This window comes from Falco biarmicus, chromosome 6 (genome assembly GCF_023638135.1).
Source record: "Falco biarmicus isolate bFalBia1 chromosome 6, bFalBia1.pri, whole genome shotgun sequence".
Taxonomy (NCBI): Eukaryota; Metazoa; Chordata; class Aves; order Falconiformes; family Falconidae; genus Falco; species Falco biarmicus.
Window position 1 is genome coordinate 8785899 of NC_079293.1, and position 23690 is coordinate 8809588.

General features: G+C 38.2%; 1 protein-coding gene across 1 annotated transcript in view; it reads right to left on the minus strand.

The window, feature by feature from the left end:
• Window positions 1–23690, minus strand: part of TTK (TTK protein kinase) — a 32941-nt gene that overhangs the window by 7790 nt on the left and 1461 nt on the right. Inside the window, exons 2-14 of the mRNA XM_056344820.1 lie at window positions 22530–22674; window positions 22035–22257; window positions 18731–18837; window positions 13847–13987; window positions 9293–9401; window positions 9137–9209; window positions 8957–9054; window positions 7809–7908; window positions 6960–7050; window positions 5930–6111; window positions 5673–5809; window positions 4141–4267; window positions 2953–3045 (exon numbers count right to left, since the gene is read on the minus strand). Of these exons, the coding sequence (XP_056200795.1) occupies window positions 2953–3045; window positions 4141–4267; window positions 5673–5809; window positions 5930–6111; window positions 6960–7050; window positions 7809–7908; window positions 8957–9054; window positions 9137–9209; window positions 9293–9401; window positions 13847–13987; window positions 18731–18837; window positions 22035–22257; window positions 22530–22674 (1626 nt within the window). The remainder of the gene's footprint in view (window positions 1–2952; window positions 3046–4140; window positions 4268–5672; window positions 5810–5929; window positions 6112–6959; window positions 7051–7808; window positions 7909–8956; window positions 9055–9136; window positions 9210–9292; window positions 9402–13846; window positions 13988–18730; window positions 18838–22034; window positions 22258–22529; window positions 22675–23690) is intronic.

Sequence of the window (23690 nt, forward strand, 5' to 3'; positions counted from 1 at the left end):
AAGATCGTACTGGGTGCTATCGATTGCTGTTTAAAGGACAAGGCAATAATCGGGCACAGTCAACATGGATTCACAAAGGGAAAGTCCTGTTTAACTAATTCGATATCCTGCTACGATAGGGTCACCCACCTAGTGTACGAAGAGAAAGCAGCGAATGTAGTTCTTACGGATTTTAATAAAGCTTTTGATACTGTCCCTCACAGCATCCTTCTGGACAAGTTGTCCAACTGCGGAATGAGTGGGTTCAGTGCACTGGGTGAAGAACTGGCTCAGTGGCCGAGCTCAAACAGTTGCAGTGAATGGGGCTACATCTGGCTGGTGACCAGTCACCAGTGATGTTCCTCAGGGTTCAATTCTAGGGCCAGTTCTGTTCAATGTATTTATCAGTGATCTGATGCAGGAGTTGAATACACCATAAGTTCGCTGATGATTCCAAACTGGAAGGTACTATTAACTCCCTTTGAGGGACAGGAGGCCTCGCAGTGGGATCTAGATAAGTCTGAGCACTGGGAAATCAATGGCATGAAGTTTAGCAAGTCCAAAAGCTGGATTCTGCAACTAGAACAGAGTAATGCCAGACACAAGATGTCCCTGCTGTCCAGTGATAGGATGCATAGGAATTGTTCAAAACTGCATCAGGGAGGGTTAGGCTGGACACCAGGAAGCATTTCTTTACCAAGAGAGTGGTCAACTGGAATAGGCTTTCTAGAGAGCTGGTGATGCCCCAAGCCTGTCAGTGATTAAGAGACATCTGGACAATGCCCTTAACATGTTTTAACATTTCATCAGCCCTGAAATGGTCAGGCAGTTGGACTAGATAATTGTTGTGGGTCTCTTGCAACTGAAATACTCTATTTTATTCTGTTATTCTTTTCAATGTGTTGCTCTCTGGATTAACAGAATCATGTTAGATTCTTAACTTTTTTGCCTCAGTCTTCACTGGCAACCTCTCTTCCCACACCTCTCAAGTGGGTGGACCACAAGACGGGGACTGGAGGAGCAAAGTCCCTCCCTCTGTAAGAGATGAGGTCCAAGACCACCTCAAGAACCTGAACATACTTATGTCTATGGGACCTGACAAGACGCATCCCAGAGTCCTGAGGGAACTGGCTGATGTAGCTGCCAAGCCATTCTCCATGATATCTGAGAAGTCATGGCAGTCACGTAAAGTCCCTGGTGACTGGAAAAAGGGAAACATTGCACCCATGTTTAAAAGGGGTAGAAAGGAGAACCCTGGGAGGTACCAACCTGTCAGCCTCACATCTGTGCCTAGGAAAAGCATGGAACAAATCCTCCTAGAAGCTATGGCAAGGCACATGGACAACAGAGAGGCAATTCGAGGCAGCCAGCGTGGCTTCACCGAGGGCAAGTCCTGCCTGACCAACCCAGCAGCCTTTTATGATGGAGTGACTGCATCAGTGGACAAGGGAAGAGTGACTGATGTCACCTATCTGGACTTCTGTGAGGCCTTTGACATGGTCCCCCCAAAACATTCTTCTCCCTTAATTGGAGAGAGATGGATTTGACGGGTGGACTGTTCGGTGGATGAGGAATTGGTTGGTCACATCCAGAGGGCGGTGGTCAACTGCTCAACGTTCAGACAGAGACCAGTGACAAACAGTGTCCCTTGGGGTCCATACTGGGACCAGTACCATTTAATATCTTCATCAATGGCATAGTGGGATCAAGTGCACCCTCAGCGCGTTTACGGATAACACCAAGCTGAGTGGTGCAGTTGTCACACCTGAGGGAAAGGGATGCCATCCAGAGAGACCTGGACAAGCTCAAGTGGGCCTGTGTTGACCTCATGAGGTTCAACAAGGCCAAGTGCAAGGTCCTGCACGTGGGTCGGTGCAACCCCAGGTATAAACACAGGCTGGCAGATGAAGGGATTGAAAGCAGCCCTGCTGAGAAGGACTTGGGGGTACTGATGAAAAGCTGGACAGGAGCTGGCAGTGTGCACTCACAGCCCGGAAGACCAACTGTATCTTGAGCTGGATTCTAAAGAAATACGGCCAGCAGATCAAGAGACTTGATTCTCCCCCTCTACTCCACTCAAGAGACCCCACCTGGAGTAACGCATTCAGCTCCAGGGCCCTCAACACATGGACACGGACCTGCTGGAGAGAGTCCAGAAGAGGAGGGCCACAAAAAGACCAGAGGCTAGAATACCTCTCCTATGAAGACAGGCTGAGAGTTGGGGTTGTTCAGCCTGGAGAAGAGAAGGCTGCAGAGAGACCTTACAGCAGCCTCCCAGTACCTAAAAAGGGCTTGTAAGAAAGATGGGAACAGACTTTTTAGCAGGGCCTGTTGTGATAGGACAAGGGGTAATTGTTTTAAACTGAAGGAGGGTATATTTAGACTAGATACAAGGAAGAATTTTTTTTTACAATGAGGATAGCGAAACACTGCAACAGGTTACCCAGAGGTGGTAGATGCCCCAGCCCCAAAAACCTTCAAGGTCAGGCTGGACGGGGCTCTGAACAACCTGATCTAGTTGAAGATGTCCCTGCTCATTGCAGGGTGGTTGGACTAGATGACCTTTAAAAGGTCCTTTCCAACCAAAACTATTCTATGATTTTAAGTATTGCAACATTTAAAACTAAATTTCCCATCTCTTGTGATGGAAGAAACAGTCTGGATGTGTCATAAGAAAGCACACAGCTTGATTGCTCAGTACCACTTTGGTTCTGTCAGTTCCTGCATATGCAAACATGAAACAAAATTAAAAGGAGGTACAAAGGGCCATAAATATGTTTCTTCTGCATCCATGAGGGATAAAGTCTAAGCATAGCATTAAAACAATAAATTCCTAGAAACTCTAGGTCACTCAGACATATTGTATGTGTCAGTACTGGGCACTCATTAGAAGACTTCAACACGTATGTTTATAATATAACTACTGTGTAAATGCATGACTGTCTAAAAGGAAAAAAAAAAAGAGCATCTTACCTTACTTGATCCACCACTGCCTATTTGCTTTAGCATCGTATAAACTCTTCCTTTGATACCAAGACATTCGTGTGATGGTAGAGAAGCTGGAACCTGTGTACATACAGAAAAAGTTAAGGAAATAACTCTTAGTATACATGTAGTGGAGCTTGGTAGAGTTCTACTTTTTATTAAGTTAATCCGCTTTCAGTTGTCTTGGTCTTTCTGAACCAAATAGTGTAGTGAAGTTACAAGTTTAAATGAAAGCTAAAGATCCCCATAGCAAAAGTATTTGTATACTGATCATCACTTGGCATGTAGCATCATCGAACTCTTATAAAAGATACCAACGTTCTTCACACTGGAAGTCAAGAAAAGGTTGTTCTTTAATAAGGCTTCTCAGATCATTGGAGACACCACCTTCCTTAGAGAATGTGGTTTCCGATATTATCTCTAAACAGACTTTCAATCACAGGAGGCAACTAAACTTAGAGCTGCACTCAAATCACCTACAATTTTCTTTGAAGCTAACTACTAGCTAGTGGACTTCAGTGTTATAAAGCTGAAACAGCCTGCATTGCCTGTAGCTGCTACAGCAAGCTGTAGAACGGCCACAAATTTTAAATTTTAATCCTCTGGTAGGAAGCACAAACCTATACCCCAATTGCTATCTACAGTTGGGAAGATTCCTACCTGAACGTACAACCCATCTAAGGTAACCCATTTTTTACACGATTTCAGGCCACTAAAAATAAGCATAATTTGTGAAATCTAAAAAAAAGGAGAAGGAATGTAATTCTTCATTCTTCTACCTCCCTCAAACTCCTACAGTTTTTTAAAACACACCGCTTCTTTTTATGGGTACTACACTGTAGTGGGCTGTACACCATTAGCAAAGCATAGCAGCACAAAAATAGCTACTCTAGTTCTTGCCTCTGTAATGAAGTAGGATCTGAAAAGGTTTAGATTTCAGACAAAGGCTTCAGGATTTTGACACAACTGAATTGATTTTTCTAACACTGACTTATTTTACCTAAATTCAGATATACATATGAAGAGTTATTCTGAGAATAAGCAATACAGACTACTTTCCATTACTCATCTAGAAAGATGAACAGCAACTTTAGATTAAAAAGATACATACATTTAACCTAGTAGTCTCCAATGAAAATATGTACTGAAAAATGGTAGACGACAGCCTGAAATTACCTGCAAGCCAACTTGATTTTGAAATGGAGTTGCTGAGGTACGTGGTAGCAAATATGGGAGCTGGCTGTAGGAAGCAGAATTTTGACATCCTGGTAGGAAGTTGCTCTTTACAACTGGTGTTCTGAAACTAAAGGAAATTATGAACAACTTCTGCATTTAGCTGTATTTTTTTTAAAGATTATTCTAACAAAGTTGAAATCTTCAGTGCTTCTTGGAAGTTAAACCCTACTGACTACTAAAATCCCAAGCCTCTGCTACATTCAATAATTAGCATTAAGACCACTTCAACTTCTTGAAGTAGAAGTACACTTAAACTGTAACATACTTGGGAAATATTTCTTAGATCAGTAACTAATTAAATCCTCATCTTCAGATACTAGCTGACACTCCCACAAACCGAAAAATGAAAGCACTATATAACTAGGCTAGTTTTCTTTAGCTTACTGTTCTTCACTCAAAACCTTTCTAGATTGAGACTTTTTACAATTATGAGATTTGTTGGTTGTTTGGTTTTTTTCTTTTGAGCACTTCAGCTACACTTTATACAAGCAGAAAGATCATGTGTAAGAAAACTAAAGACTGCAAGAAATCCTTTATGTTTTTTGATTTATTTCCTTGATGTATCTACATGTACTTAATTATATTGCCAAATATACTTTTTTACCCCCTTCACAGTATTTACAGAAACGGATGCCAAGATCAGAACCGGAGAAGTATTGATATGCCTATGGTTTTTTATACAGAATAAAATAACAAGTTTGGAAAGAAGTCAATACCAGTCAAAAGCATCGTTCTCTCTGAACACAAAAGCACTGAACAATCCCGCATATTTACTAATCTCCATGTCATCAAAGTTTGAAAAAAGCAAAACCAGAACCTATTCAAGGACTGCTTTTATCGAGTTCCATCACGAGATGATGTACTTCGTTCACTACATATATTTAAGTTCTACAGCTACAGACAGAGGTCCTATCAACAGGAACAGTGCTTATTCATCATACAGCCTTGATGTACGATTCATCCTAGAGACTTATGAAAATAGTAACCATACAATTAGAAAGATTTATCAACTTACGGACAGGGGCTTATGCTTAACTCAAGACTGCATGGATAAACAGATGCTAGCATTTCCTAACCCGAGAGCTCAACTACACAAGCCTCTAGATTCCTTACACTTTAAATCCCACAGATACTTGTATCATGGGAACCAGACTGATATACAGTTATCAATGTAAAAAGCTTGTCAGCCACAAAAAACAAGGCATCTGAAATAAATGGTCATGTAGCAGGGATCAGAGAAAGACAAATGCTCTAATAAGGGCTTATTAATTTTATCATGTACTTCTAAACACCAAAAAGCTAACAGGGAAGACAAGAGTTCCCCAAATGCAATCTGAAACTTACAAGTCAGACACTTGACAGTGTTGGAAGCACTCTGAAATCTTTGCTGTCTGAACAGAAGAACTTAAGAAACCTTGCTAAAGTCTAGAGATTGACTACTGTTCATGAGGATGCAGGTCAAAGTAGCTTACCAGTCCATATAATCATTATATGTGGTGCTTGGTGTTCCACAAACACGTGATGGATCACATTTCCTAGAAACAGCATCTGGTGGTGATAATCCTTTTGAAACAGGATGACTAGATTGTTCAAGGCTTGATTGTTTTCCCTACGGAGGGCAAAGTAAGACATTATTCCACATAAGGAGCCACGGTCAGGAACATAGAACTCTTTTTTTCAACATGTAAAGGCTGCTGCAGTTAGAAACTACATATTCCTGTTACTTTACCTCTCTGTAGCAGCTTTTCTCTGTTACTTCTTGAATTGGCCGTATTTTTCTGGCATTAACACAGTTTAGTTTAATCTGATCCAACTGCTTTCTATAGCTTTCACCAGAACTAGACGGTTGATGTTGACTTTCCAGACTCCTTGGCTCTGGTATCTTGAGCTCCTGATGCTGGACTCTATTTTCTGGGGGGAGGGGGGGGAAGTCAGCTTATTGAAATACTTGGCATTTAGTACTTGAAATAGTTTGACAGATTTGTCCCAGAGTTTCTAGAATAATTTTACCTCATTTTCTACATCAGAACAGACAAACACAGCTGACTTACTGGAATCAGGCATTAATATAATCTTCAGGATTCATATTTAGTTCAGTGTAATAACATGGCAAATTTCTTCAAAAATCTTAGGATACTACTATAATAATAATAGATACAACTGTTTCCTTCAACACACAAAAGATCATATTCGTAGTATGTACTACAGCATCCTGGGACACCGTACAGGTTTATAAAGCATTGAAGATAAACCTATTGCAATACTCCAAATTAGAAGTCTGCTGTCTGTGACAACAGGCAACCTATAAACCAGTGTGATGACTGAAGCCAGAGGCATAAAGGGACCAGACATGCTCCATCTCATGGTTCCTTCTGCAGAGGTAATAGCACATTGAACTGGTGGAATATCACAGAGCAGGCTGCAAATAGCACAGCCTAACAGTTTTCCTTTACGTGCTCATTCAGTTCTCTTTTCAAATTTCTAGAAAGCAGTATCCCACACTAAGCAGTTCAGTGCAATTCAGCTACCAAAGTGCTGCAGTGGGGATTTGTGTGGGTTTGGGGTTTTGCTATTTTACTATTTTTACAGGTACCACTCAAATGACTGTTTTTAATTAAATGCTCCTCAGTTACAAGCAGACCAACTTTTTCACTTTTTGAAGAATATTTTGGTTAGCAATGTATTTTTTTAAAATACAGAACAGCAAATTCTCAATGCCTATTCTATTTCAAATTACTAAAATATGTATTAATAGTTACCTTCTCTTTTCATTGTATGACTTACATCCATTTTGGTTTTGAGAGTTATAGTTGAATTGGTAGAAGTTTCTAAGCTGTTCTCCTCCAACATCTGCAACCATAAGGAATTATTTATTTTTAAGGACTAAAGAAAACAAAAAGCATCTTAAAAATAATCGAAGGAGATCCCAAGCCTAGTGTCCAAAAGACAATTCCCTTATGATAATTAACAACCAACATACCACAAAGCACGTATGCTTCAGAAAACAGTGCTGGGTACACAAACAACTATTACTGATACTACTTTTAAATATGTTAATAGTCTGAATTCCCATCATACAGTTCCCATAACGAAGACCTAAATGCTTTCTATTCTTGAACTTTCTTTTGGGAGACAGGGACAAAGAACAAGGCATGGCTCAAAATTAATCTCTATCAAAAGCCATAATTTACAGCTCCAAAGAGCACTTAGTGTATTCAGTTAAATGGACTTCACTGAATAGAGTACTTCCCATGATAAAGCTCATGACTACAGCTGAAAGAGCTCCTGTAGTCAAGATGAAATCTGTTTATCCCCTCTTCATAAACCATGTAACAGATTTGTAACACCCCTCCAGTTCTCCCATCAGATGAATTGTTCAGATAATTCTTAATTAAAAGAGAATCTTAAGAGATTTAAATCTCTGATTATCCATAACAATTTTCAAATTAAAAGCTGCAATGAACGTTTCTATTCACAAGTAACTACTTAGCATAAAGGAAAATTTTACTTTATTTCTTTGAGTTGAAAAAAAGTGTTATTTTCCTTCCTAATACAATAGGACAGCCAGGTAGAGCTCCCAACACCTGCTTTAAAAAGACTCAAGTTACCTGTAAGTCTCCCAGGTCACAGGAATCACCCCTACTAGATTTTGGTTCTGATGGTGGAAAAGGTGCAGTGAAGGCTGTACATTTGGAGCCAGATATTTGCCTATAGAAATAACATTGTTAATTACATCACATGCCAACATATAATTTAGTGATTGCCTTTTGTGAACGAGATGAAAGAAGCAGTTGTGTGAAGGCTTTTGGCTAGAAGTCTCAAATATACAGAAAAGTAGGTCCACTCTGACAGCCAAGTGAGACACAAGAAAAAAAAAAAGATCTGTAACAATGCCACCATCACCTTCTGAAATGACAGATTACTTAATTGGTTGTCTTCATTAAAAAAGCCGGTAATAGGCTACAGCTAGGATCCTAAACCCCAATGATGTGTTCCAAAGTACATCTTTAAATACGTACAGACCACCACTATTATGTGAAATACCTTATCCCACCACTTTCACAGGTTTAGAATATTGGGCTTTAACTTCCGAGAAGCTAAGTAAGCAGCTTTTACTCTTTCTTTATGTATTTCTCCCCAAAGTTCCCAATTCTGCATGAATTTAATAACACAGCAGTAAGAAAGGAAGAAAGTTAGCATAACAGACTTGATGGCAGGGAGAAGCTTTCTCCTGTTTAATTTCAAGCTCCACTAGAGCCAGGTAACATGTAGCAAAGTGCTATCTTAGTTAGCAGACGATTCCACTGCTAAATAGTTATTCAAACTAACATGAGCATAACCACTTCCTTAATATATAAGATTATATCTTAAGAAATAAGATATAATCATCATCAATTTTTTGATTTTAATGCAATCATGCATTAAAAATGAGGATTTAGAAGTCTTTTGGAAGTTACAAGACTGACTTATCTCTAATTTTAGAAACAGTAATACAGAAATGTAAAGTTTTTTCAAACAAAAATTATTTTGCCTTGGTCTCCATTTCTTTTGAGCCTACCGATTAGCCAGAACAAGAAATCGATCTTTGCATGCTTTTGGTTATTGTAATATCTACTGCAACTGTGGCTATTTGTCAATAAGCTTTAGATAGATTTTAACATTCTTAACATCTGACATTTCCACTATCCGATAAAAAGACTGTTGTAAAAAAAAAGTATTAAAATCTGTTATGCTGCAGAAAACCCAATAACCATACCTCTTCATAACACTAACTGGAAGTGGGACATCCATCTTCTCCACATCATCACCAGCATCAGTTACTAGAGTAACTGGAATCCTCCCAAAGGGGCAGGCCTAAGAGCAAACTGAAAGTTACCAGATGTATAAAGCAGAATGAAAAGTTTCAGATTTTGAAGCAAAACGTTACACGTTCTACCTGGTTAGATTTGTTTAGTGGTCTTAATGGATTGTGGTAATTAACTAGAGCATCAAGTTCCTGTGACTTCTCCCTGAAGACAAGAAAAAAAATGCTACAACACTGTGTTTGGTTTTAAACAATGTTTTAAGAAATTAAGTAAGTTCAAGCCATTACCCAAGCAATTGTCTGGCAACAGTAGAAGAATTTTCACCAGAATCATTCCTTTTTACGTTTTTGTGATTTCCAGCTATGCTCTGAAGTCCAGGCTCTTGTGTACTTGATACTGTAGGCAAATTAGTTAGAATTATTCAGATAATACTGCAGACCGTATTTGTTTTGAAAAGAAAAAATGTTCTTTTAAAAGCAAAAATTAAAAACACATAATTTGCAATAATCTAGTATCAATGACATATCACTATTTTCTACTGATCTAATTATGTAAGACACTAATTCAGGTAAAAAAAAGAAAAAACCCAAGACTTACAAGCAGAAGGAGCTTTCCAGAATAAACATAGAATGGCCTGTAACAATTGTTAAATACATAAGCTACTTGTTTTCTACACAGCTATAGTTGTAAACTATGTTTAAACACATAAAAGGGAGATTAAACATGTCCAAAGACTATCCAAGCAATTTAAGTGAAAAACCTCACTGTTAATCTTATCTTCTTATACAGGAGAAGGAATGCAAGCACTAAAACCATTGGTTTAAATAGTATCTTGGGGGAGTGAGGAAGAAACCCACGCTTTCAGAGCAAGATGATTTTCCAAATCTACATTCTGACAATAAACCTCTGCTCCAAAACAACGTCATCCAAAGGATGCTTCCACAGCTTGCTCCACAGGGATTCCCCAGGAGATTTCAAGCTGCTTACATTTGGATTCTTTCATTGTTCATTCCAATAATTTTCAGAAGGATAAGGACACCCACACCTAAGTAGCTATAATAAATCCTAAATCAAGCATCAAAACCTAGCCTGTTTCAGAGCTAGTATTTCAAAGATATAACTGTAGACAACCCTTACAAACTCCCGGCTACTGCAGAGACCCAAGATATTGATCATATCCCTGACCTGTCCTCCTCCTTTTGAACCTTGCTTTTGTGCCGACTTCCTTTATGTGTATTTTATTTTGATACAACTTTTTGTGCTGTCTCAGTTATGTTTCTGTAGATCTGGATTTAAAGCATTTAACAGGTGCCTGCCATTGCAAAAGCATGCAGCTTTTCCAGTTCTAGTGGAAAGTATAAAAAAAATTGCAATCACAACATAAATAGGTGAATCTTCCACAAGCATATCTTCTCATTTAGGTTTTTCAGTACTGTTTCTGGAAGGCTGCATTCTAAATCCCTAGAACTACCTACTGTGTCAGAGGAAGACAGAAGTCAGGGCATCAGAATTACCAGTCATCAATTAAACACTTTTTCTCCCTCAGATCCTCCTTCCCCCTTAGAGAGGCACTTTAGATATTTAGTCATTAAAACTCTAAGCAGCTTCCCATTTTCAATTATGAACATGGCTTTCATGCTGACAAATCCTAGGCTGAAATAAACTCCAGTATCACCTCCAAACCGACAGGCCACAGGCACACTCCCTTCTAAAGCCAACTCTACTAACCAGCTGAAGAATCTACTAGCTTGGTGAATTGTTATCAAAGACCTTTTGCTGGTTAGTCTACCTCAATGTGCTGCCAACACAGCACATATAAACTCAACGGAATTATTCTAAGCAATTAGTTGGGATAGCAAATGTGAGAGTGGTCACATGACAAGCTGTGCTCTACTGTCAGGTCAGAGAAGATCAAAGCAGGTAAGAGCCAACAGCTCATCTACCAGCCCCATCTTAACCTAGTAGAGAATCTTGCTCAGTTATTTAAGATCTGGCAAAAGCTGTATCAAGTTGCATATTAGCCTTGAAGTGACACATCAACTTCTAGTCACATATAATTTGACCTCTGGTTCTGTGTACTGTAAAGTACATATGAAATACATTTATTTGAAAAGTAATTCTAGAACCTCAAAACCCCAAATAATCAGCTCAGAACAACATGGTCATCATCCAAACTATTTTTGCCTAGAAGTGAAGGTCACTTCCCAGAGATGAATAAGCGACCGCAAGTCAGAACACACTAATGCAAATACATCAGCACTTTAGTAACTGCCCATGAACATGAGTTTATGTGTTACAACATACAAAAGGTAGATTAGGGTATATCTGAATAAAATATCTTACTCCACAATGTTCCCTAAATGAAGGCTTAATGTCTTACATTATTTTCCTGACAAACCCTTTTTAAAATTTAAATTTATACCTGATTATTCAGATACATATTTTGTATTGTGGAAAAGATCTATTTAAGACAGACACCAAGGAACATGGATTTTAAAAAACCCAAGAACTAAGATACTATACACTATGATCTCCTACAGCACAGAGGCCTTGTTTTCCATTAGTACAGGAAATTATTTACTCTACCAATAAACAGAAGAAATCATGGCTATCCACAGCCTCTCAGGAAATCAGTTTAAGGACTTTTACATACCATTTCTCTTAACATTTTAAAATCCTGGATCAGTTCATTAAAATTAATTTGATTTTTATTTGGAATCTTTGAACGTCCCCCTTCTAACTGGGCTTCTGCTCGCTGAAGACTTCTGACAGATCAACACTGCAGTACTACCTCTATTTAGTCCTTAATTTTTTGTAACCTACTTATGCCAATAAACCAAATATTAACTTCAGTTACATAGAGAAGTGCTTTAATGTATAACATAGTTCTAAGCTTCTGTTTACCCAACACTGAACATTGTTTTGAATTAGCACTTTAGCAATCCCGTACCATCACCACCTCACACATCCCACATTTTTTTCCATATACACAGAGACATTTGGTGGGGGTTTTTTTGCCCAAGCCTGCCACTGGATTCTCACATCCAGTTGGTGATCTACAATACTTCTGTTCCCTCACAGTCTGATACAGCCTATCTGCTTCATACTTCTCATGACTATGGTTGGACTCTGATCTTAACAGTCTTTTCCAAACTAAATTGCTCTACAATGGTTCCATGACTTCATTTAAATACTAAATCACTTTTTCCCAACTAATCATGTTTTATTGCACCTGGTACGTTAAATAGATTAGATTGCCGTGCACGAATGAAAGACATGCGAAAGACAGGCAAAAAGGGAATTAAAGCAAAGGCTTCTAGACTTGCGGCACAGGTTTTATGCTTGTATTACTACACTACAACTGCTTAATTCCTGTCAACAGCTTTCTGAACAATCTTTTGAAGCTATGAAGGAATGCATTCATACATAACAGCACATCTGTTCTCAGATAAAACTTTCAAAAGCAGCTCTTTAAATAGTAACGTGAAACAAACAAGACAAATGCCTATACACAAAAACATTCTCTATTGCTCTAGAAGGACCATATAAATTCACTTAAAGCCAAGTTCAGTGATTTAGGCCACATACATCCCTGTGTTTTAGAGTCTAGTGTTATTTACCTTTTAAACTTCTCTCTAAATAGCTGAATTAATACTTAGCTTATTTAAATACCTGATGTTACAAGCTCATACAGATGAAAAACTAAGTAAGCCCATTCCTCCCCCAAAGTTCACTGCTTCCTAAATGGCAGACAGGCTTTTACCATGTATTATTTCATAGGTATTCCCTTAGCTTTGCAGCAAGTAAAGCCAATAACATGGCAGAAATTGCACAATCCAGGAAGGATATTCCACAATATATTCTCTTGTGGCACAGTACATCAGGTGTGGCACTTAAAGAGGTCTATGTCTGATTAACGGTAAACAGAACAGACCCAAAAATAAAAGTTTACTAAAAAACTTAATGCTAATACTAACTGTAAGTTAATGCCATATTGTAAGTGTTGCCAAATGTTTGGGGTTTTTTCCCCCCACACACACATAACTAGCATTTCACACACAGGTATTCAACAGGAGCCAGCCGTATCTCAAACCACGTTCATGAAGACATATCCCCAAGGAAATGTACGTGAGACATTTTGCCACAATCTGTCCTTATACATGGAAAAATATGGAACTGTTAAGCACCACTCTTGGAAGAGTTAGTTACATGCACTTAAATACTGAAGTCTAATCATGTTTTTTTGCTCAATCCCACTCCAAATTTCTCTTGAAAGCTTCATAAGGCAACCATTCCCTTATTGAAGTTACATACCCAGCAAAAGTATCAGTTATGCTTTATGATACAGTCAAGCACTTCAATTTTGTACTGATAAATACATGGGTTTCATCCATTTGTAAAATAAATATAAGGTTGAAACTTAATTTTCCTAGATTTGACTTCACTGAGGTGATTGCCAGAACTTCAGTCTGCCACAAGATAGACCTCAAAGTAAAACTATCTGTATAGTTTAGTCTGTTTCAGTTCTAATTCTTCTCTACCACCAATAGCTCTTATTTCACACTTTCAGCTGTAAGTTTCTATTACAAATACCTAACAACAGTCAGAGGAATGCCCTCTGCAGAATTAGAGAATCTACCAACTTATGGCTTCTGCAAACTACAATCACTGCACAGAAGATAGAGCCAAGTACTGAAGGAGTAAGATCGAGAATATAGGTATGTCTGTTTTAGACAATGGCAGATTATGAGGTCTTATGTAGACGGGACAAACATTAGATAGTTTTCAATCTAGAATTACAACATTCATAAACTCCACCAACATTAAGAAACTGCAGTTACCTGCTAAGTTCTCCTTCTCATCTGAAAGCAACTGCTTTTTTTGTAAATTAAAGTTTCGTAGAGCAGTTTCCAGCATTTCTAGTGGAACAGCAGAGCACTCCACAGCTTTCTGAAGGAGCTGCTTACACTTCTTCACATTTCCTAAGTAGAAAGGAACAGAAAAATCAAGGAAATAAACAATTACACTGGGGCAACACATTTAAAGATGTTATCACATTCTTGCCATCTTACATTCACTTTGCATCTTTCTCTGAAGCCATCATTCATTAGGCTTCCCCCACTTAGATATCCACTTTAAGAATACTGCCTGAGCTAGTTACAAGTGAGTCATGCAAAGTCAATTTTTCACATGAAGTTGACCACAGAGTCACAAAAATTGCTTTATAAAACTCAACACTACGTTCTCAGTATTTGTTTAGTGCTATAGGAACTACAAGGAAATACAACATAAGTCCTAGAGTCCATTTTTTTTCCTGTAGTACCAGCAAGGAACAACTACCTTTATGGACTTCGGTTGCAATCTGACAAGATACAAACCTTTATCCTGTATGTATTAAGACATCTTTAATACATGTAATAAAGTTAAAAGCAGCTGCTATTAAATCAAACATTACTACAGTTAAAAAAAAGAAATTAAAAGGAAGGATATAGTTTCATTACAGTTTTACACATTACTAAGTGCCATAAACAGAGACTGAAGAGAACTGGGGGGGGGGGGGGGGGGCTGTTAAAATATATTGAAAGCATTCAGTTTAAATGTATAAGCGTGTACACATACGGGTATTAAACATAGGAGTCAAGTAAGGAAAGTACACTGCAACCAAAATCTCTTCCTTGGTTTAGAGAGTTTCGGGGCAAAAGGATACGATGTTTTGTTACAGCTGTTGATTTCATTCCTCAGTGCCAAAACAGCAAAATGTAAACCACTTCTTGTATGTGTCTCATACATGTATACTTAAGTATTTCTTACACAATATAATAGTATTATTTCAGAGCTCCATGATGTCTCCAGCGCTCATAACTCCACTGATAACTGAAGTTAGACGTCAATGTCGCCTGCAGTTCAGACTGGGGAGGGGATTGGGGTGCATATATTAAGAACTTACACTTAAGTAACCTGTTTTAAGGATATTAACTGGATGTTGTTTGAGACTGAAGCAAGGAAACACCAGAATAAGATTGGATATGATTTCTTTTAAATTCACATGGTGCATATTTGTTGTGACTTGTTTTTTAACCATATAATCAAGTACTACTTCCCTCAAATCCTTAGCAAGTAGATAGGCTTAGCATTTCTTTAAGAATCCTTAACCTGTGTTCTTCCTCTGGCTATATTTAGTAACCACACGTTGCTTCAACAAGACCTGCTACTCAAAATGAAAGTAATTCCTCCTATATTATGTGCCTCAATAACAAAACACACAATACCAGAACACCTATGTGAAAAATTAACTGCTCCATCCCCCTTAATAGACAAGGAACCAAGGCACAAGAGTAAAGTCAGCAGTTATCTTTGAGTTTCAATCAGTCCACTTCATCACATACAAAAAGCCCGAATGATCCACCTAGGCATAACATTTTATATACCAAAAGTAGTTTCATTTACAGTCACGGGTTCAGAGCAATTAACAAGCAAATCTTGCTTCAAGTACACTACCCAAGGCACACCAAACTTGAAGAGACAGCTCCTCATCTGACTGATTTAAATGAAGTTGTATTCGGCATTTAAATAAAACAGAATGGCACCTTTGTTGTGTCACTATTTTCAAGTCATGAATAATCAATTTATAATGAAAGCAGTCAATTTGCCAGCCATAATTTCAGAATTTTGACTTGAGCTTTAGCTCACAGTTTTGCTCAAAATGGGGAAGTCTATGTATAATTCACTTTTTCTTCTTAACACAAAGGGAAACACGCATTAATCCAGAAGCAACTGGCAGGCATGCCAAAGCACTGCTGAAATCACTGGGATGAGGAAGTAGCAAAACACTACCTTCCACCTTTCCCTCTGACCTAAGCTGGACATACGCAGTAAAACAGGAACAGCACTCTTAAAGGAACAATATAAACTCCTATGTTTAGTCCCCTTTGAAGCACCCAGCAGGGACACTACAGCTCCATACCCGTCACCAAACGTCAATTAGACCAGCTCAAGGATAAAACGTATCTGAGCACATGCTGGAGATAAAAAAATCAATCACAAATAGCTTATTCCTTTGAGATTTGGAAGGTTCATTTTAGGTTGACTATTTGCTATCAAATTAAGAGAAACTATTGTACAAACACATTCCATCGGTACAAGGTAATTAAAACTCATAAGTAATTGTGATACAAGGATTAATTTAGTCATTGGTAACCCAGTGGTACCTTTTCTACACTTAAGTTCATAAACAAAACCTGTTGTGTAACCAATTTGACAATATCTTTATTACTGCAGTATTACTAGTTTATTATCTTTTTTAATAAGCATACAGTGTTCACTAAACAAATCAGCTACTTTTTACTACTGTTTATAAGTTCTACACCACAAGTTCATATTGGAACAAGACCAGATAACAGATTCATCTGAAACAAAAACGTGGAGTTTCAAGTCAAATATGCAAATTTTTGTCTTCCCCTCTGTGTGGAGGAGTCCTATTCAGATCCTTCTTCCATCAATTAAACACATGCCATGTATTTCTGAGGGGGATTTCCACAACCTTTCCTCCTCCACTACAAATAAACTTACTAGTTAAGAAAAACCAGAAAGCCTAAGACAAATTACTATTTACTTACTGATTTTATTAAAATTACTCTTCTTCATGGGACACTTTGAATATCTAAAAGGCATCCTAATATAGTTTAAAAAGTACTGGACCAAAAGCCTATTTCCCACTGGTAGTGGTTTTGTCCATAAACAGATGTAACAGAGGAACATCTAGTAAGACGCATTCAGAATCCACAGTGTAGAACAGACAATTTATTGTAGTTAATTTTGGGGAGAATTTTTCATACTAGGCAATATACAACAGCTTGCATGGTACTGATAAAATCCATGAAGAAAAACAAGCCACAAAAACTTCAAAATATATAGACCAAGGCTACTTGGTTCAAAGAAAACTGCTTTCATGGAATCTGCTAGTCTTTCTGATAGAGCAAAGCTGTTAAATGGAGGAGATAAACAGGGTGACAGATGATTGCTCAAATCTACCACAGACAGAAAACTAAAGACATCTGAAAATATGAGCCTGTGGGTAGGCAGCACAACCCTGCTACCATGTACCAAGGCCACCCTCCCCTACACACAGCAGGAATGAAGCAACGTCAACCCAGATGAACTTGGAGTACTGGCCCAAAGTGTTGAAGACCTATTGCTCTAGATATATTAAAGTATAACTTAATAGTCTAGAGGGAGAACTGGAAAAGGAAAAGCAAGAAAAAACCTCAGGAGTTTACTAAGTGAAGGGAAAAGAGAAAAAAGAACAAGTGATGCCAAGGCAATCATTCATCACCTCCTACCAGCAGGCCAATGCCCAGCCAGTCTCCAAGCATCTGCTGCTATGGAAAGACTATTCCTCCAGGTTTTTTTTATTGATGATCATGATGCTATATGGCATGGAACATCCCTTTGGTCAATTTGGGTGTCCTGGTTTCAGCTGGGATACAGCTAATTTTCTTCCTAGTAGCTGGTACAGCGCAGTGTTTTGGATTTGGTGTGAGAACAATGTTGATAACACACTGATGTTTTTCTTGTTGCTAGGTCATGTTTGACCTAAGACAAGGACTTTTCAATTTCTCAGGCCTTGCCAGCAGGGCACAAGAAACAGAGGGGACACAGCCAGGACAGCTGACCTGAATGAAGCCAGAGGGGTGGGTATTCCATACCCTATGTCCCAGCTGCATCCCCTGCCAAACTCTTGCCCACCCCCAGCCTTTGGACAGAGGAGAAGCCAAGCAAGAAACAGAAATCATTGACCTTGTGCAAGCACAGTTCAGCAGCACACCAGTGTTTTAACTGTTACCAACACTGTTGTATTCACATGTCCAAAACACAGCATCATATGAGCTGTTAGGTTAGGAAAATTAACCCCACCCAAGCCAGATCCAGTACACCAAGGAACACTATAAAGAAGGGAACCTTAAAGAAGGAAACCAGAATTTAAGAGACATTATCACTCTCCTATCAGAATGGCTTGCCTAAAACACTGCTGTGTGGCACCGTGTGACAAAGACTACCATTCTGTTTTGGATACTGACAAACTGCCCCCCTGTTCGACTGGAACATGGCATCTATGGGACTGTCAAAGAAGTCAGTCCACAGCATTTGTGAGATAACATAAGATATGAAGCATCTCCACTCTCCTAACATGTATGTTCAACAATGGAACAAGAAGCAGAATCAAAATCCAACTGCTAGCTACTTAAGAACCTGAGTGGCAGGGGGGAAATTTAATTGGACCAAATTACAATTTTACAGTGTATTTTGGTTTAATAAAAAAGAAACAAAGTCTACAGTTGCTGTTTGGAAGGAGCAAGAATTTCTTCCACAAGCAAGCTGAAAATAGAGGGAAACTACCACTCAAATTTGAGCACCATTTTTCAACAAAGCAAAAGCCTTACTCACACCTCCCACTGCAAGTTCTAAGCTTAGAAAAAGAACAGATATCACTGCCAATTTTCACCTTGTTTGAACATTTCTAAAAAGAAAAATACTTAAGAACTACGCACATATTTTTATTAAAGCGAACACATGTTCCAGTTAAATTTCAATCAAAAAAGAAAAATCTAGCTTTTTCTTTTTCTGCTTTAAAACCTACTCATTTCCTTGCAAACTACATAATAGAAGTTTAAACCAACAAAACCCAGAACACAGAAAAGCAACACCAAACAAGTTTTTCTACACACCTTGTGATAGCTCAAACTGTGCAAAAGCCACATGCACAAAAGCAAATCTCTTGCAGTTCAGTTTGGCCAGATGAAATTGGTCCCGTGCCTCCTCTGGATCTTGAAGACTGTAAAGACAGCATAACAATAGTTACACAAAGTAAAGACCCTAAGTAACAAGGATGAAGTTCCATGTGCTAAATGATGGCACTAGATAATTCTGGAAAAGCAATCCATCCATAGCTGAAGTTTTCCCTCTTTCTTAGAGTCAGTGAAGTACAAATAAGCAGTCTTAAAAAGCTAAATAATTGAAAGATATTAACCTAATCCTTTCCAAAAAACAGAATGTATTGAAACCTGACGAGAAAGATAGAGCACTCATTCGTTGTCCCTGCTTAAATTATTCCTCAAAATATGTATATATTTTCCCTCAGAACACCCACCTGTAGCCCTCCCAGGGTACAGGCTGACGTATCTAGAGTAAAATCTCTGGATGCATCCACTTCTGTACTAGGGAGATTGCAAGGTACGAGGACAAGGAAAAGACTGCTTTAGAAACAACAAGCATGGAAAAGTGTTTTGCATTAGTCAAATCAGAAGAAATGTTATATACACTATTAGTTATAACCTGCAGCAATATGGTCACAAAGTTTCCAATCCATTACATTAAAGCAATACCAAACTCTAAGATTTGTTAGAACTCACGAGCTTTTCTACATTGAAGAGCTTCTGCAACTGCACTCAAATTGTCAGATTCCCTTAGAAGAGACGTAGGTAACTGAAGGAAGTTGTTTCTGTTGCTACATCTAGAATATCATACCTACAGAAAACTAGGACACAAGCATTTATCCAATAGCTACCTCTATCAAGGGTTCTATGGGAACAGACTATTACAAGACATAGGGAATTCATTCTGTTATTCCCCATACTCCCAGACAGCACAGTCTTATCAGTTAAATTTGGTAGCACAAGGTGGATTTAAGTGTTTTCTGCAGACATGCCACAATCAGTAATGGCAAGCGTGGTATACTTCAAAAACGTGCCACAGAGTCCAGACAAGATACTCCACATTTGGGTTTCTTTTCTTTTACTAGGTTTTAATCCTAGTTTTACATTCAGCCATAGATTGCTAAGTTAGGAACAGAGATACTTACACAAAGTACACAAACATTTAAATATTCTAAAGGATCTACAGCTTAATACTCTTCAAGACACAAGACGCCCAAATCTATGACTATGAAATAAGTTAACATTACTTTTCAATGGTCTCCCTTCCCCCTTCTTAATATTAAAAAAGTTATTTTAACACTTCTATTCAGCAAAATCCATAATCAAGAAATAAAGAAATTTCTTTCAAAATTCCACCCTGGTTCAACAGGTAAACAAAGGTAGCACTTAGGAGTGGGGACAGTGAAAACTTTGACAATGGCTTAAGACATAAGTACAGAAAAATACAACACAAAGCTAAATGGAACATATTTCCAGTAGAAATATGTGGAATTAAGAATGAGAAAAGTCTCTACCATAGTTTAGGCATCTTACTGGACTCCAGTAAGTTTAATAAACTTGGCTATGATCATCCAAAGCGACAGGACAAAGAATAACCTATCTCCAGGCAAAGTCAGAGTAACAAAAAATTAAGCTGTAACATGAATTACATTCCCTTACAGAAGTGTATTAAATTTTAAGTTCCTGTAGAAATCAGCAACAACTCTGACAGTACAAGACCTAAGTTCGCAACAGGCATCAAGTGCCACACACTTGGTGGCACTATGCTACAGCCAGAAGCATTACATGAAAGCAGGCCTAGCATGGTTAGTGTGCTATATACAGATAATCACAGATGCCGCTGACTGTTCGTTTGCCTGTTTCAGAGCGTCCAAGGGTTCTTCAAACAACCTCAGTATCCTAATACATCAAAAGGTTTTGGCATAGTCAGATGGCAGCTAGAGAAGATACCAGTACAACACAGGTCCAGTGCCAAGAAAGGAATAATCCAGCTTAGATCAGAAGAAAAGCATTGATGCCAACAGACACTAAAATCTCAAGCTGTTGTCACTGCTTCTGAAGTTTGTGATGCTCTGTTGTACTTTTCCTGTTAGGTGGAACTTTTGGGAGAACAGCAAACAACCCTACTGAAGAGCACCCTTCTCCCAAAGATACCTAGAAAGTATTAGTTGGAAGCCTGTGCTGCACAACTTCTGTTCTGAGGAAAAACAACCAACCTTCAAATAAGAAAACCTTCTCTCAGCATCTTTAAGGACAGGAGCTCTTTCTGGAAGATATGCTTTACTCCACTTACACAGAAACACCTTAGCTCTTCAAGGTACTAAGGATTCATGGCAGGTCTTGCTCACTCCTGCTTGTTTCTCAACAGTAGTCAGACAACTTCCATTCTACACTTTCAGTTTACACTGATGCAGCAAGACCCATGCAAATGCTATTATAGACAAAAAAGTAGACAACATCATCCTGCAAGATCAAGCCACCTGCCTAAAAGCCGAACCGGAGGACACACAAGAAACAAAAAGACCCGCTATATTCACTGGAAGACCACATGTTCAACTCATAGTTATGGATTGTTGCAGTGTTAAAACAGAGCCTTTCAATATTTGCTACAATGCTATTTCAAGTGATAAAGGAAATCCTTACAAAAAGAAATTGGTTTTGTCCCAAATTATGACTGAATAAAGCAATAAATGACTACAATCAAGACTAACTTCATCAGTATGGAAGTATAGAATGATGTTCTGAGACATTCTTCCTACCCTACAGCAGCTAATTTAATGTAGCTGGGATGAGTCTTTCCTAGTAAGGGAGAAGGACTAGCCAAGGACAGACCACCATGGTTTGACTAGATGGATTAGATAGTAGCAAACCGCCTACCTCACAGCCCAATTATAGAAGTCCACGGGGAAATTAATCCTAACTTACAACATAAAGTGTAATATACAGATTATAGATACCCAAAGTTATATCAGATCTCACCCATACAGCTTCTTTTGAGCTGAAGTATAACGCTGAAAATAAAGTGCCTCATGCCGTTTCCCCATAGAAGCCAGAAAAAACCCCGCATGTTAACATCTCTAAATCAAATACCTCTGAACAATCATGTTTATTACCATACACAAAAAATGCAAGTACTGTGGAGACAACAGATAAGCAGACTAGCCAAAGCTGCTCAGTTTCAAGAAGCCTATATGAAAACATCCACACTCAAAACAATTTGTTGCAGAAACCACTAAAAAAAAACCCAAGCTATTTTTATCATCATTCAAATGCATGATTCTTAATTATAAGTTCTTATATTGAAATTTATACTTACGCTTTCAACTCGGCAAATCTCACAAGGATGCGAGCATAGCTCTCATCTTCACTATGCTTTTCTGCAGGTAACGCAGTCACTGCTTGACTGTAACGACCAATGAGTGTATTCAGCAGGTTAACGTCCATCTGAGGAATACCCTTTTTCTCTAGCCGAAGCAAAAAACACAGCCAATCTTCTGGATTATTTGTCAGCATTATCTGATTAACAGTTCCCGAGTTATCTAACAGTAAAACAACAAAGAAGATTGATTCAAACTGCAGCAAACATGAACAGAAGAAAAAACTTTTTATAAGATCTCATGTAAGATGACTAGTAGTTTAAGAAAAAGTTAGAGCAACACAGTTAACTACAACAAGGAGAGATTAAATGTATTTTGTGGTCATTAATATTAAAGAAATGTAAAATGTTAAACTTAAATCCTTTCAGTTAATGGTTCTTTTGTTAGGTTAAGAACTGTTGTTACTCGGGTGTCAATTGTGCAAACACACATACCTGTTGTATCAGCCAAGATTTTAGTGCAGTTAAGCTCATCTGTGATGCTGTCTTCATTTCTGTACTTGTTTTTCAAGTCTCTAACTCTATTCATGATTGAAGCAATTTGTGGCAACCCCCTTTCACTTAAGTCATCTTCCTCCATCTGCAGACACAAGGTTAAAAACCAATTAAGTTACTGAAGAAGCCTGTTGTAGCTCACCTGAACTGGAATTACCATGAGAAAGCCTCTCACATATACTTTGCAGCTTGAGACTCAACCACACTATATAACATGAATATTCTATTAAGCCTTTGTCAAGACAGTTACACAAGTGAACTTCTTAGCAGAAGCCAACTTTGATGAGCAAAAAGAATCCGTACTTAACTCATCTGCCAAAATACTAGTCCATGCTTCACAGTAGCCCTTTCCAATAAAGTATATCCAATGTTTTAATAAAATGGAGGTGGGATATGCTGCCTGAATAGTTATGTCTATTGCATTAAATCACATCCTGAATCCATAGATTAGGATGGCTAAGAGGCAGTCCTCCTAGCCACAAATTCCTGCCACTTCTCTTGAATAAACAGCAACAGAACAAGCATTTGTCAAGACTTCATGGTGACCTGGCTCAGGGACAAATCCCAGCAGAAAACTACATAAAGGGAGAGCTTTTATCTTTTTGCGTTATGTTTTTCCTGCTCTCTCGGCTGTGTCACCATATGGAGAAGAGAAAGGAAAGGCAAGAAGGAGAGACTTTCATTTGATGACACCTGTAAGGCTAGGTTAGACTACCTTAGATGTGTCAACCTACACGCACACCTTGTTTAAACATAAACACTTTTCATATGGAAAGAAAACTTTATACTATAAACTTCCAAATTTGAACAATATTTGTTTTTTCCATCATGGGTATAACTTGAAATCAGGACTTAAGAGATACTTACAACCCATCTTTTAGCCCTACTTCCTCTTTAACAGCATGGCATTTTTATTTAACATAACACATGTTTAATTGGACAGTGAGATGTGGTCTGAAAAATACCAGTCCGTTCTTGCTATGCCTCAATTTTTACCATTAACATTCTCTGAAGCACTTCAACGAAATGCAGTGCACTTATTTATACCACTGAGATTCTAAATCAAACATTCTGAAATAGTTACTTGTCGTAGTTCTCATT